We start from the raw sequence: 20,729 nt of genomic DNA on the forward strand, positions 1-20,729 counted from the left end.
ATTTTAATCACTATCTATGTGTCCCCACATTGGTTTAACTTTTAAATAAAGTTATGTTGGTGTTATAGTGGAAAAGTTGACACATGTCGACTTCTGTGAATTGAGTGTACTGCTTTTTAAAGTATACAAAAACACTTTCTGAATGGGTGTAGATGGTTATAAAATAACTACCTTGGCATATATAAGCAGGTCTTAGAATAAATCTTACCTAAAATGAAACCAACCTTTACATGTAGAGAAGTGTAGAAAGATAAGCTTCCAATGTGTTTGAGGGCTGTGTGTGGCTTGCAGGTAGTGAAATCATGGTTTTCACTTAATAGGCTGCAGCATTGCTTATTACATTCAGGTGTAGTAATCAGCGTTAATTAGCAGACCCAGGCGTCCGCTCTCATGCGGTATCTCTAGGGGTGGTCTGGAGCTATCTTTGGCGTCCGCCTGTTTTTGGCCCAAAATGCACAGTGCGTTCGCCGATCGAGCGGTTGTAGCACTGTACATTTTTGGTGCACACCCCCGTGTACGCCCATGTTTACGCCCAGTTTTCCTCATTATTCCAGCCGCTCCCCTAAAAACGCCCCCATGCCGCCCACAATGACCGTACTCTTGCGGACAGGTTTTTTCGCACAGAGAGACCCGTCCGTGAGCGGTGTGAGGTCGCCGCACCTGCGCATTGCGAAAGCTACGCATGCGCAGATGAAAAAAAAAACCAGATCCGCCCGCATACGGTCCCACCGTATCGAGCAGAATAAGGCCCACAGAGTGATCCTTCTAAGTGATTTTGACTACATAGACAAAATTGCTTAGAAGGTTAGTAAAGATCGCTGTGAAGGTTAGACAAATCTCCCTATAATATCGCTTAGTAAAAAAGATTGCCAGGCAAGAATATTTTGACTAGATCGCTGGCTGTCTGGTATTTACTGCTGAGGGAGATATTCACTAGGCGATCTGCAATGAATACCAAGCAGGTATGTTAATTCTAGTATAGTCAAAATCGCCCATAGACAAAATCACTTAGTCAAAATCGCTGGTGCATTTAATCAAATCGCTTAGTCAATATCGCTGTTGTATCTAGTCAAATTGCTTAGTCTAGGTCGCTCACTAGCAAAAATTGCTCCGTGTGTACACCTCTATCGCAGCAACGTTGCAACTCAAAGGGTTAATAAAAAGGCTCGCTTGGCAATTTCCACCCCTATTTTGACATATTCCCTCGGCACTCAAAGGGTTACAGAAACAGGTTTATAAAAATAAAAAAAACCTGAACTCCTACTGTACCTGGCTACTTTACTGTAATGGAGGTTAGATCCCACTAACAGATTTGCAAAAGCAAACCAATAAATATTAGAACATATCCAGCACTAGAAACATCAACATAATAATTATATTACAGCGGACGCCGATCACATAGAGAAATCCCCCGATACACGCGCTCCCCCGGGGAGTGATTACTTAATGCATCGGGTTAAATATTGTTATTTTTTTGCAGCGAGGATTGTCTTGACTGAAGATTATTATTTTCTGGTCCAAGGACGGTTTGATTTATCTGTCATAAAAGAGCAAGAACTGTAGATCAATAAGGAGTTCTGACAGCGGAGCGCAGCGGGAAAGGTGACGACTTACTTGTGAGGTCAGTTCTGTGGCTTCTACACATTCTCTTTATTACCGATTTTTTTGTTGTTGCCGTTTTTGGTCTTTCTTAGTTCGCTGTAATATCATTAGAGCTGGGAATTTGGCTGCTGTGATCTATACATGGTGTGGTTTAGTCAGCGCCACAAAGCTGGAATATTAGATTGTACTGTATATGTCCGTGCCGGTATAAGAGAAGAGAGGGGTCATGTACATGCTCTGAAGCCTCTGCTTATATGCCAGATCCTACTTTGCACGTGTTGGTCTCCGGAAAGATGGCGCCCACTTCTGGTTGCTGGGGACATCTCTACAGCACATGCCCAAGTGACCGGGAAAATGGTCTGGCAGGATGAATTCATGTAGTTTACATCAAAATCTAGGTCGACAGTGAAAAAGTTAACAAGCAAAAGGGAATTATGGACATGAGATATTCAGGGGTTTGGGTGTTTATGTCGATATAGATTGACATAGACACCATATACAGTAAAGGGGTGTACACACGGGGAGATTTTGACTAACCAATTTTGGAAGAGATTTTGGCTAGATGCACTGGAGATTTTGACTAAGCGATTTTGTCTAAAAGGGGTGTACACACGGAGCGATTTTTGCAAGTGAGCGACTTTTACTAAGCGATTTTGACTAAGCAATTTGACTAGATACAACATTGATTTTGACGAAGTGATTTGACTAGATACAACATTGATTTTGACTAAGTGATTTGAGTAAATGCACCAGCGATTTTGACTAAGCGAATTTGTCTATAGGTGATTTTGAGTTGACTATACTAGAATTAACATACTAGGTTGGTATGCATTGCAGATCGCCTAGTGAATATCTCCCTCAGCAGGGAATACCATCGATTTTGACTAGACAGCCAGCGATCTAGTCAAAATATTCTTGCCTGGCAACTCTTTTTTACTAGGCGATATTATAGGGCGATTTGGTACTTCTTTACTTTCACGGCGCCAGCATGGCGCCGCACGTACTTCCGGGTTACGCTCGCCACTAACTAAGTAAAATAAACTAAGTTAACGCCATGCCAACATGGATAGTTCATACCTCCACTATCCATGTTGGCATGGAGTTGATTTTAATTAGCGTGGCGAGCGTAGCGAGCCACCGAGCCCGCAGCGTGGGCGAGCGAAGCGAGCCCCGCAAGGGGACTCTGACGCGCGGCGCCATGCTGGCGCCGTGAAAGTACAGAAGTACCGGCGATTTGTCTAACCTTCACAGCGATCTTTACTAACCTTCTAAGCAATTTTGACTATGTAGTCAAAATCGCTTAGAAGGATCGCTCCATGTGTACACCCCTTAAGCAATGATAGTCTATGATCTAGTCAAAATTGCCTTGCCTGCACAGTCAATCTATGCTAAGCAATTTCTGCTAGACAATATTGACTAAGCAGGAGAAAAATAGGGAGATTTTGGCTAACCTTCTAGGAGATTTTGACTATCTAGTCAAAATCTCCTGTTAAAAGTTCTCTGTGTGTACACCCCTTAAGTGCACCACGTCTCCTTGCATAGCTCACTGCACTCACTGAAGCCTGAGAGTCATGAACTTAGCTTCTCACCCACAGAACTGACTCTCACTGGATTTTTTTACTCTGTGCACCATTCTCTGTGACTCCTGTGCATAACAAATCTCAGGAAATCACCAGTCCAAGCGGTGATTTGGGAAAGCCAACACCAGACAGGCGTAACGTCTATATAGATTACATGCGATCTGGCCCCCCGCATTGAATCTGCTGGAGAAAACCTTCCATAAATGGCCACCACCTTGGAGAAGACTCATGCTAGAAGTCCTACTGAACCTCTGGTGACTGTCAGAGAAGAGCAGTGCATATAGTGTTATCCAGAATTGCCAGATTCTGGGAACGCTTGCACGACTGCGAACATGTAACCCTAGGCAATGACCACGTAACTCTTGGCAATGAGAATGTAACTACTGGCAACGAGCATGAAACTACTGGCAACGAGGATGTAGGTAAAAAAAAAATTATAATTAATGAATGGGGAGGGGCGGTTGTGCAAAGCCAAATGGAGCAACACTTGATCTGCTCCATTGGGCACCATCTAGTGGTTGTTGGGGCGCAAAACAATTGAACTCCCCCCAAAGAGGTGGGAAGCAGCTCTAGCGTTTTATTACGTAGGATATTAACGACGCAAAACATGTTCTGTTCACCATTATTCCAACTAGGCCGTACCAATACTACAGTCGGCACAAAAACCCTTTCACCCCTGTTTCGATCCCTTCTGGATGTGGAACATTGACCGCCGGGCACCTTGAAGGGCAGTAAATAGGGAAAAGCTTTGACCATTCTGTTCGTTTTTACGGCAAAAGGAAAGTCTAAATTTTAATGATTCTGTCACTTCAATTAAATAGCGTTTTATATCCCCTTTCCTCTGGCTTACGGATTCCCAGCCCTCTCCCAGATCTCTGCCGTTTCAGCTCTTCATAAATTACAATGTGACAAAGCCTCAAAACCCATCAAGTTTTATGTCTTCCTCGGAACGGCTTCTTTTTATACTTTTATGTGAAAAGTGTTAAATCAAGTTTCTGAGATAGTATTTTAGCCCCGTCAGCACCAGAAAACTGCGCAGAAAAGCAATACACCTGCGGATGGAGAAAAGAGGATTTTCTGCCATTCAGCTGCTATTTTGGGCCTGTAATGTGTAACAGAAATGTCATATTGTAATGCTCTTTGACAAACTGTGAAATGAGACGGTGCAGCTCGGATCGCTCCAACAACAACTGTGTCCTCGTTTCGGTGTTCTTGACACAGAATAGGCTGGAAAAGGTGACTTATTACAGGTCCAAATCCAGACGTCCCTGGTGATAACATTTTTGCATAAAACAATGTAACGGTAAGAACAGAATCCAAGAACTGAGACAATTTGAACCACTTTAACCGCCGGAGTGCTTGGTGCGCTTTGCAGCTGTAGGAATACCCTTAGACTGGCGCTCCAAAGCTTTGCACTGCGTAATAACTGACAACTTTGAATGATACATAAAAAAAATATACTTATATATTCGAGGCGTAACAATGGGCCTCACTCACATCCCGAAGGATCTGTGGCGAAATAACGGGTGCCGGACGGGGTACCCACAGCCAGGTTCCCGAAGGCCACCTGCTATTTTCCCTCGTAGGGGTCCATGACCCCCATAGAGGGAGAATAGAATCGGTGGGTCATGTAGCGAGCCACCATGCCCGCAGTGTGGCGAGCGCAGTGAGCCCGCAAGGGGCATAGTTGCGCTCACAATGCTGTCTGGGTCCGGCCAGTCGGGATCCCGACGTCGGGCTAATGACTGTCAGGATCCCGACTGTCGGACCCCTGTACCACACCCAAAATAACGATGTTTAGCACCAGATATTATGGGACTGCAACATCAGTTGCACTACAGCATCAAACAGTCTGATGCTGTTTTGGGGATGGGGAGCATGGATGGCCTTACAGGTGCCCATACACGGTACATTTGCCGGGTGCGTTGAGATGCACGCTCCCACGCACATCCCATCGCACAGCTCAAAAAGTTTGTACTGCACGTACTGGACTAGATCACATCGCTTACGTTTTGCAATGCAACGAGATTCAATGTAGTCCAAATTGCATACAATAATTGTACAGTGTATGGGCACCTTAAGATTCCTAAAACGGAGGCATGACATCGGCATTGTGGGGGAGGGATGAAGCGAGGATCTCCGCAGACAAAACGCCCACATGCAATAGGTCAACATGATCAAAAGGTTGACACAAGCAAAATGTCGACCTTGACACATGAAAAGGTCAACATGAGTCTGATGGACATATTGCATGTAGAGCCTTTTGGTGTCGACCGATTTGCCGTCTATCATAAACAACTGCTTTCACACTTTCTGATGGCAGTCTTGGGCCCAGGAGGCCAGAGTACCATGGGCCCAAATTAGCTGTCGGGCCCTGCCCTTGCTCCTCCGTCCAGCATACCTCCCAACTGTCCCGATTTTAGTGGGTCCATACCTTTTTTGGGGGGAAGTCCTGCATCCCGCCCGAGGCCAGCAGTGTCCGGGGGAGGGACTAGAACAGATGCTGTGCGCTCATCTATTTCCGGAGACAGAGTGTCTGGGGGCATGGCCAGCAGCTCTCAGAGATTTGTAGGCCACGCCCCTGGTCGCTAGGCCATGCCCCCACATTGTGCGCGCGTGCAGGAGTCCCGCCGGCCACGCTACAGATGTTGGTATTATGATATATATTACGCTGCCTTAGAACATGCTCAATGTTTATGTGCCTGTTACCAGAACAATAACTCTTGTAACTAAGTCCTGGCAGTGTTGTAAATGCAGAAGGTGGCATTGTATGGTAGCTAGCGGTAATGACACAGCATAGCCGGCTTTGCATTGACTGGCCCTGAGGCAAGCCATTCATCCTCACTACCTCATGCTATCAAAAAGTAATTGGGTAGGAACTTTAACATTGCAGAGTCTGGAAATTCTCATTAGAAAGCACAATGCATCGTCAGATCTCTTCCTGTGACGGCCTCTCTCTCCTGATTTACACAAACATCCTGTCTGAGGAGCCGCCGTCATAATGCTTCATTCTTATTACAATATTATGTATTATAAGCTGAACGTGGATCTGCTGCATCAAGAGGATTCAAAATATACGGAGCACAAGACATTCTAAGGCATAGTTACCTCCCCCTTAGACTCCCTGACATAGCAGTAATCTCCCTCTCTCCCTGATTAGTCTAGCAATCTCCCTCATGTCTCCTAGCCCACATTACACTGTTACATCATAGTTGCCTCCCCTCCTGCATTCTGCAGGAGACTCCCTGACACAGCATCAATCTCCCTCTCTCCATCATTAGTCTAGCAATCTCCCTCATGTCACCTAGCCCACATTACACTGTTACATCATAGTTACCTCCCCTCCTGCATTCTGCAGGAGACTCCCTGACATAGCAGTAATCTCCCTCTCTCTCTGATTAGTCTAGCAATCTTCCTCATGTCACCTAGCCCACATTACACTGTTACATTTATGGAGAATAAAGGAATGAGAGACAGATACATTTATAATGAATCATCAGCGCCATTTTCCAGCACATTACCAAGTATAGTATCTCTTACTAGCTGCTGTGGGGATCATCTACATTTGTATATAAGTCATTTTAAAATATTCCCCTCATATGTAGCAGTAAGCAACCACGCTTCTAGGTGCCACGTTGACGATCTCTGTTTCACAATCTCTCCATATATGGAACTAGACACACCCTTTGGGTGGAGCATGACACGCCCCCTCAATGGGGTGCTTTGCTAAATTTTATTACAACTATAATCTCCCTGAACCTCTTTTTTTTTTAAAGTAGGCAAGTATGTTCTAAGGTGTCTCTTCTGGTTTCACTGGTGGGAATGCAAATATTACACTAGCAGCTCAGCATATTCACACAGTAGTGACCAATAGTGCACATGGGTGGGGCCGAACCATTTCCCCTCCCCTGAGGCATCTCTACTCTTACAAGAGTTAGGAGTATCCTCTCTGCATGACGTTGCAGCCGGGCACCCTGGGAAACCAGAATGACATTACCAGGCCCCTATCCATATTCTGTCATAGTGACAGGCACCATTCTGCCCCTGGTCATAACATTGTTGTTCAATGAAAATAGCAACACCATTGTCCTGAACATGATATGCAAGGTACAATTAAAACTGCACATACTGTAAATACATTCAGAAATATACACATAATTGTATACCCATACATCCCCTGTCCTGTTTTGTTATTACAGGGTGTAACACGCAAATGGCGTGCTGGACATTTTCCTGGGGATTTCCCTACTGAACAGATGAAAAACTCAGATAAAATGGCCGCCACAACATTTTCCAGTGACTTCTACAGGGCTGCAGCAGTGGACTCCGGAGAGCTTAGTATTGTGGACATGGGTGCAGTATGTGCGATCCAGGGGCCCCACTGGAGCTGAGGGGCCCTTGTGCTCTGCCATTGTGGTTAGGGGGAGTAACTGGACAGAACATGTGATGGCACACAGTGAATCCTGATTGGTCAGATAAAATTATTCACAGGGGGCCGCCACATTCGGAGAGATGAAAACAAGTAGAAGAAGAATCACAAATGCATATAAATGAGGGCGCACAGGGAAATCCCTCCGCCACACAGCCCGTCACAGCTCACATAGAGCGGGAGTCATGCAAATTGCTCCTTTGTTATGATTTCCCATTTTATTTTTATTGCATTATAATCTACAAATAAAACAAGACACAATACATTTTCATTCCGCACTTATGGAGCCCAAGCACAGAGCTAAACCCATTTCAATCAATCTGGTGATTCGCGGTTGAAAGGCCGACAGGATATAAATTGTCCTGGGCAGCCCTAGGAAGGGGTTTGCAGAAGTCTGCCCGAAGAACAGGCAGCAGAAACCCATGGTCGTAATTCACCACTGAGACACAAATACATCACTGAGAACGTGTACTGGCATTTGGAGAGTCCCAGCGATCAGCTGCTCTGCGCTGCGCCACCTCCGCCCTGATTGATACTGGTCCAGCGTTTAAATCTCTCTCGGTTTCCTCCATAGAATTCCATTAGTATTTGTTTAGGGAGCAATCGCAGCCGCTGTTAGCTAAAGTACTTCAGTGGTAACAATTTATTTGTGTCCAGCCAACACTCATCCTCGTGTGGCGGTTGTCACCGGATAATGGAGAGTGTGGGAGAGTGGGTGACATTGGTGATGGTGGTAAAGGTTATGTGGTTACCGTAAGGAGGATGGGAGAACAGATCTACGTGACTGGATGATAGGTGGACAGTGAGTTTGGTCGACACCTGAACTGAAGCATGACAACCTGTTGCGTATGTCGACATGCATTAAGTCGATATTGACAAAAAAGTGGATGCAAGCATAATGTCGACATGGCAATAAAACACATGTAAAGTCAATATGAGTATGTCACGTTTTTTTTTTTTTTTGGACTTCCTAAGATCCATACCCCTAGATGACACCCACAGTGAGGAGAGGAGAGGGTTGATGATGTCATCACTGCTCAACCTGATGTCATGATTATGGATGAATCTACTGATATTCTTAGTTTCTATTGCTTATATACAGTAGCATTTCCTGGTGGCATTGCTGATTGGCAGGTGCATATCACACAACATGATCATAACAATAACTAAATTATACAATACAGGCAAAAGAAACAAATATAGTCTTACAGAACAAAACACTCAGACCATTTCCACTCTTCTAAGGGCACTCTGCCAATACTGGGTGCGCTCTAACCCATGGTATATTCAGCAATGTGAGGTGCTGTTAGTAGGGCACATTTACCTACAGTCTTGGAGTCAGGACATAATTCCTTCCCATATCCAGTGCACAGAGCAGGAGATGGGTGGTACTGGGCGCGTGCCAGCTGAACTTACTGCGCATGCAGAATCTATGTTATCACGATATGTAAATGGCATTCCATATAAACCAGTGATATAGGTAGAATTGGAGATCCTGCTGTCTGGTTGACAATGGCCAATGATGCTGCAAGGCTATCACAGGCTGTATGACAGCTGATACGGTGCAGGTAAATGTCAGCGAATCACAGTTTTCAGTTCAGCAATCATGTGTTAGAATTTACACTGTCGGTAATAAAGAATGCAAACCAGAGGAGTTTACGCTCTTTAAACCTTTTCCTGATGCTATTGCAATCCAGGACAGTAGAGTATAACAGCAGCTACAGACTATGAATTACTTAAGAAGTGGTACCGGATTGACACAGTAGGTGGAGCTATAGCTTACATAGTCACTGTGTAGTCTGTCTTTGTTGTAATACATACAAGTTTGTCAGACACAATATGGATCCACAGATCGCTGAATTAAGTCTTATGGTCAAAAATCTTCTATAAACTAGGGTTTAACTTTGGGTAGAGAAACGTACTGTATGTGTACTCACTCAAAAAACAGAACAACTTCTATCACTTCAAACCCTATGCGTTTCATCAGTCCAGGCCATCAAGCAAATTTGCAACTGAGATGTCAATCCTTATGCCCCGTACACACGGGGGGAGATATATTGCTCAGCAATATATTGCTAGTAATATGTTGCTGAGCAATATATTGCTGAGTGTCTCTCCTGTTCATCAGCGACCAGAGATGGTCGCTGATAATCAGGAGACTCTGCCGGGGGAAGAGGCAGGGAAATAACCTAGACCAGCGACCATCAGGGGCTGCACACGGGAGCGCGTACCCGGCGATTCATCGCCGACAGCACACACAAATCACTGGCAATATGGTCGCTCAGCGACCATATTCCCAGCGATATGTGCTGAAATTGCACCCGTGTGTACGCACCTTTAAGTAACGGAGCTAACCTAAACGTACCGTAATTACTTGTGTCATACTGGGCAATAAGGAAGACTTGGAGCCAGAAACAGGAAGATAAACAGGTAAAGACCAAAATTGTATCTGTATGTAAAATCAAAATTGTATTTGTATAATAAAATTAAAAATAGAATTGATGTTTGAATAAAGAAATTTGATAAAAGAGAAACTTCCTGAATATTAAGATTCATACAATGGTTGGCGTGACCAAGTACAATGCTAGATGTGGCTTGAGTGGTAACATATAGTGTTATTCCTGGTTAGATTACGTCATTATAATAGATGTAGAAAATGCAGACGTACAGTATATAAAGAACAGACAAGAGAAAGGCATACGTATGTGGGAAGCGGTACGATACACAACATAAAACCTAAACTGCATAACATAAAGTATGACGCAATAAATAGAATAAAATTCAGTTGATGAGCGATCCCTAACCGCCCGCAACCTAGCACTAACTGCCCTTACTCCCGAAGCCTATCCCTAACCACCAGTTCCTCCTACAGCCTATGCCTAGCTGCCCCCTCCTGAAGCCTTAACCATCCCTCCTCCTGCAACCTAGACCTAACCACCAGTTCCTCCTGCAGCCCAGCCCTAACTACCCACCCTCCTACAGCCTAGTCCTAACTGCCCCCTCCTGCCACAGCCTAGTCCTAATTGCCACTCCTCCCACAGCCTAGTCCTAACTGCCCCCTCCTCCCACAGCCTAGTCCTAACTGCCCACCCTCCTACAGCATAGTCCTAACTGCCCCCTCCTCCCACAGCCTATTCCTAACTGCCCACCCTCCTACAGCCTAGTTCTAACTGCCCCCTCCTGCCACAGCCTAGTCCTAACTGCCCACCCTCCTACAGCCTAGTCCTAACTGCCACTCCTCCCACAGCCTAGTCCTAACTGACCCCTCCTCCCACAGCCTAGTCCTAACTGTCACTCCTCCCACAGCCTAGTCAAAACTGCCCCCTCCTCCCGCAACCTAGCACTAACTGCCCTTACTCCCGAAGCCTATCCCTAACCACCAGTTCCTCCTACAGCCTATGCCTAGCTGCCCTCCTCCTGAAACCTAGACCTAACCACCAGTTCCTCCTGCAGCCCAGCCCTAACTGCCCACCCTCCTACAGCCTAGTCCTAACTGCCCCTCCTGCCACAGCCTAGACCTAATTGCCACTCCTCCCACAGCCTAGTCCTAACTGCCCCCTCCTCCCACAGCCTATTCCTAACTGCCCACCCTCCTACAGCCTAGTTCTAACTGCCCCCTCCTGCCACAGCCTAGTCCTAACTGCCCACCCTCCTACAGCCTAGTCCTAACTGCCACTCCTCCCACAGCCTAGTCCTAACTGCCCCCTCCTCCCACAGCCTAGTCCTAACTGCCCACCCTCCTACAGCCTAGTCCTAACTGCCCCCTCCTCCCACAGCCTATTCCTAACTGCCCCCTCCTCCCACAGCCTATTCCTAACTGCCCACCCTCCTACAGCCTAGTTCTAACTGCCCCCTCCTGCCACAGCCTAGTCCTAACTGCCCACCCTCCTACAGCCTAGTCCTAACTGCCACTCCTCCCACAGCCTAGTCCTAACTGACCCCTCCTCCCACAGCCTAGTCCTAACTGTCACTCCTCCCACAGCCTAGTCAAAACTGCCCCCTCCTCCCGCAACCTAGCACTAACTGCCCTTACTCCCGAAGCCTATCCCTAACCACCAGTTCCTCCTACAGCCTATGCCTAGCTGCCCCCTCCTGCAGCCTTAACCATCCCTCCTCCTGAAACCTAGACCTAACCACCAGTTCCTCCTGCAGCCCAGCCCTAACTGCCCACCCTCCTACAGCCTAGTCCTAACTGCCCCTCCTGCCACAGCCTAGTCCTAATTGCCACTCCTCCCACAGCCTGGTCCTAACTGCCCCCTCCTCCCACAGCCTATTCCTAACTGCCCACCCTCCTACAACCTAGTTCTAACTGCCCCCTCCTGCCACAGCCTAGTCCTAACTGCCCACCCTCCCACAGCCTAGTCCTAACTGACCCCTCCTCCCACAGCCTAGTCCTAACTGTCACTCCTCCCACAGCCTAGTCAAAACTTCCCCCTCCTTCCACAGCCTAGTCCTAACTGAGCCCTCCTCCCGCAGCCTAGTCCTAACTACCCCCTCCTACATCCTTAACCATCCCTCCTCCTTCAACCTAGACCTAACTACCAGTTCCTCCTGCAGCCCAGCCCTAACTGCCCCCTTCTCCCACAGTCTAGTCGTAACTGCCCCCTCCTCCCACAGCCTAGTCCTAACTGCCACAGCCTAGTCCTAACTGAGCCCTCCTCCCACAGCCTAGTCCTAACTGCCCACCCTCGTACAGCCTAGTCCTAACTGCCCCCTCCTTCCACAGCCTAGCCCTAACTGCCACTCCTCCCACAGCCTAGTCCTAACTGCCACTCCTCCCCCAGCCCTAACCACCACCCTCTCCTACAGCCTATCCCTAACCACCCCCTCCTCCTGCAGCATAGCCTTAACCGCTCTGGCAGCCTAGCACTAACCACTCCCCTCACGTAGCTTTACCTAACCGCCTAATCTAAACCCTTCCCCTAGTGCCTAACTCACCCCTTCCACAGTTTATCCCTAACTGCCCCAGCTCCATGTAGCCTAGCCCTAACCACCCCCTCCTCCCGTAGCCTAGCCCTAACCACCCCCTCCTCCCGTAGCCTAGCCCTAACCACCCCCTCCTCCCGTAGCCTAGCCCTAACCACCCCCTCCTCCCGTAGCCTAGCCCTAACCACCCCCTCCTCCCGTAGCCTAGCCCTAACCACCCCCTCCTCCCGTAGCCTAGCCCTAACCACCCTCCCCATGTAGCTTCACCAAACTGCCTAATTTATTTATTTACAGTTTCCTATATAGTGCAGCATATTCCGTTGCACTTTACAAATCATAACCCCTCCCCATAGTGCCTAACCCACCCCTTACAATGTCTATCTCTAACTGGCTCAGCCCCATGTAACCTAATCCTAACCACCCACCCCGCACAGCATCCCAATAGTGCCTATGCCAACCCTAACCCCAGTGCTTATCATCAGGATCATGACTGTCAGGATTCTAAGTGCTGAAAACTTAATTATACCCTGTACGGCCCTATAGAAGCTTCTTGTTAATCCTCCATTCTACAATCACCAGGGTCACCCTACAAAATGGCTTCCACCACCCATGGGTAACAAGCCAACTTTGTATCACAGATGCAACATACTCCGCTAAGACGACCGGGCGCCCTCAGACCACAAACAAGAGATCAGATTCCAAAGCTGCATAAATCTTTCAGACTTTAGGACATAAGACTAAAGCCCAGAAGGAATTGCTGAAATGCAAAATAACAGACGGCCGGTTTTGGCAAAGGCAGAGCCGCCTTCTCCGGAAAGCCTCTCACCGCCCATACCAGCCAAACAGCTATTGACTCATGTTTCCTCCCATAATCTGTTATTCTTGCTGTAATAAGGAGAAACGCCGTCACCCCAACTGTCAGATTAAAAGAACTGCGAATATAGATCTGTAATTAAATCCGTGATGCAACAGTTTGCATTAAAAGACCAAGTTTTAATTTATGAAGAAATTGAATGCAAAGAGGTAAGGAAATACATTTACGTTTAATTTCCGATGATAAATAGCATTTACAGAAAATGCCATCGTTTTACTACTTGTGCGCTCTCTCTCCCCTGGGGAATGTTACAGCTGAATGCCACCAATAAATCTCTGTTATAGACATTGACCCGTGTGCGGGGCAAGGGCAGCAGGACAACTGTAGGTACAAAGCTGGCGCGCAGGATCCCGGCGGGCCGTAGGAGCATTCGGTGCCTCTCCGATACGCTGTAACCTTGTGTCTCATATACATAATCTGCATTCAGCGCGACTAGCCACGGATCACGCCTCGCTAATGCAGGTTAATTCCTCTGTCACATATCATTATTCATTTCAAAAACAACAAAAACATGCACGTGAATGCAAAAATAATAATCGCCACAGTATTTCCAATCAATACAAGATTCACTATAGTGCTACTGTACCTCAATAATACATTATTACATAACGTCCCACTTACACATATTATGAAATGTAGGATCAGTGAACTGTACTGCTTTGTTAACTTGTGAGTGACTACACACTACCATATATCTTTGAATGACCATCCTCCATCAGAAATCACAGAGGGGGAAATTTACTAACATGGGAGTTCTATTCACATGGTATGTTGTTACGGGCAACCAATCAGATACTATTATCTTCTAGAAGCATACCTGCCTACTTCCTTTCACTCCTCTCCGGGAGTGGGATGAGGCTACGTGCCGGGGGGGGGACAACTAGGCTGATGTCACCAAGCCCCACCCCCATGACAGTCAGCCATGGCATTTGCGTGGGTCCACGGATTGGAGGATGGGCTAAAATGACGCCAAATTATGCAATTTGTATAATTGTAGCCCCGCCCCCTTGTGGATTTGATGCCGCGGGGAAGGGGGGATGCGGGAGACTTGCCCACCTTCCCGGGGGGGCGGGAGAGGACCAGATTTGCTGGAGACTCCCGGCCATTCTGGGTGGGTAGGCAAGTATGATAAGAAGTACAATCTAATTGGTTGCCCATAGCAACATAGTAAATTTCCCCCGTTATGTAAGCAGTGTGGTCATTACCAATCAATGCCAATAATAACAATGATGCTCTTGTCTGACCAGTGGCGCTGTTACCCTGGGTTACTAATAGACAAACAGTATTGGTCTGCGTTGGGTTTGTCCTGCGCTGGGCTGGTTACGAGTCACATCTATGATGCAATAACAGAGAAAATTGAGTTTCTCTGTTATTCCCGCTTCTGGAAGAGATATAGTTATGGTGCTACTTAGGGAACACAAAGTAAGAGCCTATATCCACTTTCTGCACGGATTAGACTCTACTTTAATATGTGGCGGCATCATTTCAGGTTAACGTCCCCATTTCCTGACAGCAGCCAATATAAAAAGAGGAGATTTAGTCATTGCTTCCATTTCATTTCCTTGTAAAACTGACAATGTCACAACAGCAAATTCTACGGAGTTTTATGGAAGTTTTGTTTTGCCTGGCAACGGCGTTTTATTTTACCTCGGAAACCGTTGGGTATGGAGCAATGCGGCTGCTAATATACATAGATATGTGTATTACAATGCACTAGATGTAACCTCATACACTTAGACTTAGATTTACTTTACCGATACCCTTACTACTAACAGCAGTGGTTCACCGCCCCAATGCCGGCGTGCCACCTGGAATTATGCTGGGCGTGCCTCCCTGAAAAGCTGTCGCCGGGACCTGCGATAATACATGGGATTGGGGAGTTACTGCAGCGCCAGAAGAGGGTTGCGGGCTGCGCCCAGGAGTCACCCTTGGAGGGCTATGACATCACGATGCTGGCTTCTCCACAGTGACAGGAGATGGGAGCTGCAGTGCGATTTCTCAAGGGGATGCAGGGTTCCCCCCGGAGTGACATCATCGGGATTCCTGCTGAGGCCACACCCCTTTATTTGGGCCAGGACCCTTTTTTGCTCTGTGTGTCTCTGGCGCATACGGGTAACTTAGGAGGTCATTCAGAGGGGTTGGGATCATTTGGTCTATTGCATTATGGTCGAAAGTCATTAGGTCGAATCCATTAGGTAGACATACTAAAAGGTCGACATGACTCTAGGTCGACATGGGAAAAGGTCGACATGATTATAGGTCGAAAGGTCATTAGTTCGACAGATCATTAGTTCGACAAGGTCATTTGTTTCGACATTGTCTATGTCGACATTCACAAGGTCGACATGGGGTTTTTCACTGTTTTTTTACCTGAATGTCAACACAGTCGACATGGACACAGTTTAAAGTGCACTGCATCCCCTCGCATCGCTCGCTGCGCTCGCCATGCGTCGGGCACGGTGCCTCGCTACGCTCGGCACACTATTTTATTCTCCCACCACGCCCTAGTGGATGGTAGGGCATGAAATACCGCCTGTCGGCACATGTTGGCTCAAAAAACAGTGAAAAACTCCATGTCGACCTTGTGAATGTCGACATAGACAATGTCGAACTAATGACCTTGTCGAACTAATGACCTGTCGAACTAATGACCTTTCGAACTAGAATCATGTCGACCTTTTCCCATGTCGACCTAGAGTCATGTCAACCTTTTAGCATGTCGACCTAATGGATTCGACCTAATGACTGTCTACCATAATGCAGTAGACCAAATGACCGCATCCCATTCAGAGACACTCACCGGGCTGCAAACTCATAGCCTGAGCGATTATCGAACAACCATGATTGAATTTCCCTGTCTGCACAGCTGCATATGTGTTTGTTGCCGTGCACATGGGCGGGGGGGAGTACGTTTGGCAGGATGGCGGCTACTTGATCACTGGGCTGCGAACACTCGCAGCCCAGTGCAGTAGTGCAATTGCGCAATGTCATTTCATCGCTCACAGTCAATTTCTGTGAATAATAATAATTTCCTGGCGAGCTAGATGCTCAGCGCAGTCGGTCGCATTCCGAGATTAGCTGTTTTCCGCGATTGAAGCCACAGATTACAAGGACACTGGCAAGTCACAGTGTACAAGGCATTGATAGAGGCCACGGATATCCCAATGACTTATCCACCATGATGTTCAGCGGGTAAATATAATACACAAGTTTTGCTAACAAACCCTTGAAATAATGATGATGAATCTCCGATATGGATTAATATGCACATGAATCACACTTGTGTATGATAAATATATAGTGATCACTGGCCCGTTGGATGCATGGCACCTTGTGTCGGATTAGGGCCGAGGCTCCCATAGTGTAAGTGTGACTGTAGTAAAGGCGAATGGTTTCTGCTGTTTTATTTGGGTCATGAACATTTTAGCCACAGGGAGAAAGCTCACGTTATTAAAAATTTACAGCTGGCAGCTTAACGTCCTCTGTGCAGTATAAATGACGGCTGACTTCTACACTACAGCGAACGTAGTGATATTTGTACATGGAGAACTAGGACCCAGTGGCCTAGGAGTAGCAGTAACCGAGGCTGTGATTATGCCCCATCTCTGGCCATCTCCTATGTACGGTCCTACGGGGATGGCAATGGGACGTAAGAGGACCCCTACTAAGATCCTGCACTGGTGCCCTGTTAGAACACCACTATCACGGTCATCTCCTATGCACGGTCCCACAGGGATGGCAATGGGACTTAATGAGGACCCCTACTAACATCCTGAACTGGTGCCCTGTTAGAACACCACCATCATGGTCAACTACTATGTACAGTTCTGCGGGGATGGCAATGGGACTTAAACAAGGACCCTTACTAAGATCCTGCACAGGTGCCCTGTTAGACCACCACCATCTCTGGTCATCTCGTATGTACAGTCCTGTGGGAATGGCAATGGGACATAACAAGGACCCCTACTAACATCCTGCACTGGTGCCCTGTTAGAGCACCACCATCATGGTCAACTACTATGTACTGTACTGTGGGGATGGCAATGGGACATAACGAGGACCCCTGCTAAGATCCTGCACTGGTGCCCTGTTAGAACATCCCCAATATGGTCATCTCCTATGTACGGTCCTGTGGGATGGCAATGGGCCTGAATGAGGACCCCTAAAAACATCCTGCACTGGTGCCGTCATAACACCACCATCACCTAAGTGTTTTTGTTTTTATTGTTTTGCAAAATAACAATATTTTAAACTATGATAATAACATACTGTATCCAGGTACCCTGACTACAACCCAGAGAATAAGGGCCAGCTGTACTAAGCTTCAAAAAGTAATAACGTGGAGAGAGATAAAGTAGCAGACACGCCGATCCTAACTGCCATGTTACAGTCTGGGTCTGAAAATGGCAGTTGGGGGCTGGTTGGCTGGTTGTTTGGTGTATATATATATATATATATATATATATATATATATATATATACATATACACACACATACACACACTAGTAAGCCCGCTCAAAGCAAAAGCTTTGAAAGCTAGTCTGCTACCTTCTGTGTTTGTGCATGTGTGAGAATGAGATGTATTTTCACTCTCTGCCAGCAGATGGCAGTGTTTCGGAGACTCATGGACACTAGACATATATACAGATGATTGCAGATGAGTGTGTTAAATAACAGCTATGGATCAGGTTATACCATATGCACATCTAGAATTGAGCTGTAATCTAATCAATGAGTAAATCCCTTGTAATCGAGTTGATTTACAGCAGCGGGTACTGTCCGGTTCTCCAGGTGACTGTATATAATATAATAAGCTTGCTCTGTCGTTACTCTGCAGAACCGTCATTTCCAGCCTCAGCTACGGACTCTGACTATAAAGAGGATTTCTCCCATTAGAGACACTGCATTGTATAGAAATGAGCCCTCAGCTGGCACTCACATGGAACCTGCGTCCTTGGCAGCTCTATGACATTGCCCGTAGGTCAGGAGTGTGATTGTGCTCTGGGAATAAGAATCTCTCAGACAAGAAGCTGGTTATGCCCAATCAATTTCCTTCACAGAGCTGGGTATGGCGGCATCCACTGAGCAACGTAGTTACCTGATTGGTCGGTCTCTTAGAGTCTGATCCACAAAGCTAATATTGGCCCTCAAAATTCCCAACTTTGCGTGTCCTTTAAATGCCGCACGAACGCCCGCCGCTTGCACAGGGAATGACCCCACACCCATGTGAATGGATGTTTTTGCGGGAAATAAATCATTCGATGTTCCCCAACCATCAAATGATTTTTACAGTGCACTCAGATCTAACACACTCTCTGGTGCCTTAGATCTGCGGGCGCCCTGTACGGGAAGAGGACAGGCAGCTAATATGTGGTGATGTCACCTGCCCGGCCCCCGCACCACGGCAAATTACCATGGGAACGCCCTCCGCCTGCACCTCTGTGCAAATTCTGTTGCTTTCATTGGCCCAGCCCTTTGGCAGCACAAGTAACCATGGAAACACCTCTGGATACAATGACTATTTCCATGGTGACATGTTAAGATGGGATGGTTACTGTAGCGCCATCATTTTAAGTAGGCAAAGTTATTTTTAACAAATGATTGAGTTCTATTGTTAAATTGTGGTAGAACAGCCAATGTGTCAGTCAATCCAAAATCATGTCACACGTTTCCCCTCTGCTCCCAACTAAAGGCACGATGATGAACTCGGTGCTAAATCTGGAGATCCTCACTAAACCTCGCCTTCGGCAAACTGGAGGCCGAACTGTCACAATCAATTAATTAGTAGGATTTCAGCTGTGAGGAGGAAAGTAATTAGCGCGATTACTAATGCTTAGTAACTGTTCTAGATAGTGATTGGAATTCTAACACTGTGTAATAAGCAATTCACCATTCATTTTCTGGGCAATAAAACACATAACAGCTCGGAGGAACCTGGTAAAGCTCCACAGCAGACGAGTATATTCAGCAGCAGAAACGTGCTGTAACCGGTACATTCCGTCAGACCCAGGCCTATATCTGACTGGCTCCGGGTCATATACATACAACTCTGACTCTGTGACTGGTAGGTGGGGGGCTCAGTACTGGTGCTCTGCCATTTATAGGTCCTATATCATTAGCACACTGACACTTGAGTCCCCATATCACTGGTGCACCGACACTTGGGTCACCATATCACTGGTGCACCGACACTTGGGTCCCCATATCATTGTTGCACTGACACTTGGGTCACCATATCACTGGTGCACCGACACTTGGGTCACCATATCATTGGTGCACCGACACTTGGGTCCCCATATAACTGGTGCACCGACACTCGGGGCCCCAAATAACTGGTGCACCGACACTTGGGGCCCCATATCACTGGTGCACCGACACTTGGGGCTCCATGTCACTGGTGCACCGACACTTGGGGCCCCATATCACTGGTGCACCGACACTTGGGGCCCCATATCACTGGCGCACTGATACTTTGTGCCCCATATCACTGGTGCACTGACACTCAGGGCCCGATATCACTGGTGCACTGACCCTTGGGGCCCCATATCACTGGTGCACTGATACTCAGGGCCACATATCACTGGTGCACCGACACTTGGGGTCCCATATCACTGGTGCACCGACACTTGGGGCCCCATATCACTGGCACTTGGGGCCCCATATCACTGGCAAACTGATACTTTGTGCCCCATATAACTGGCGCACTGACACTCAGGGCCCCATATCACTGGTTCATCGACACTTGGGGCCCTATATCACTGACACACTGACACTTGGGGTCCCATATCACTGGTGCACTGACACTTGAAGCCCCATATCACTGGTGCACAGACACTTGAAATCCCATATCACTGACACTTGGGGCCCCATATTACTGGCACACTGATACTTTGTGCCCCATATCACTGGCGCACTGACACTCAGGGCCCCATATCACTGGTTCACCGACACTTGGGGCCCCATATCACTGACACACCAACACTTGGGGCCCCATATCACTGACACTTGGGGCCCCATATCACTGGCATATTCCTGCTGTCTGCATAATTGTATTACATAAACGCCTTTGATGTAAATAATACAATTACAATTTTACCTTTCTCACAGTGAGTTCCTGTAAATCCAGGGGGACAAGCGCATTTATTGGGGGCCACACACGTTCCACCATACCGGCACTCCTTCTCGCAGAATGCTGCAAAGAAACAGAAGATCTCTAAGTAACAGAATACCACATTCCTTGTGTCGTCATCATACAGTAAGTCCAAGTATCTTACACAGATGTGTTCTCCTTGGACGCTGCTTCTAGGATCATAATAC

General features: G+C 47.1%; 1 protein-coding gene across 7 annotated transcripts in view; it reads right to left on the minus strand.

The window, feature by feature from the left end:
- The window catches only part of NELL1 (neural EGFL like 1), a 558,514-nt gene that overhangs the window by 82,948 nt on the left and 454,837 nt on the right, over positions 1-20,729 (minus strand). For all 7 annotated transcript variants that reach the window (XM_083164040.1, XM_083164038.1, XM_083164037.1 and 4 more), the window contains one exon: positions 20,509-20,604. In XM_083164040.1, coding sequence (XP_083020166.1) covers positions 20,509-20,604 — 96 coding nt within the window. The remainder of the gene's footprint in view (positions 1-20,508; positions 20,605-20,729) is intronic.

The sequence above is a fragment of the Crinia signifera genome, chromosome 11 (genome assembly GCF_055691185.1).
Source record: "Crinia signifera chromosome 11, ASM5569118v1, whole genome shotgun sequence".
NCBI lineage: Eukaryota > Metazoa > Chordata > Amphibia > Anura > Myobatrachidae > Crinia > Crinia signifera.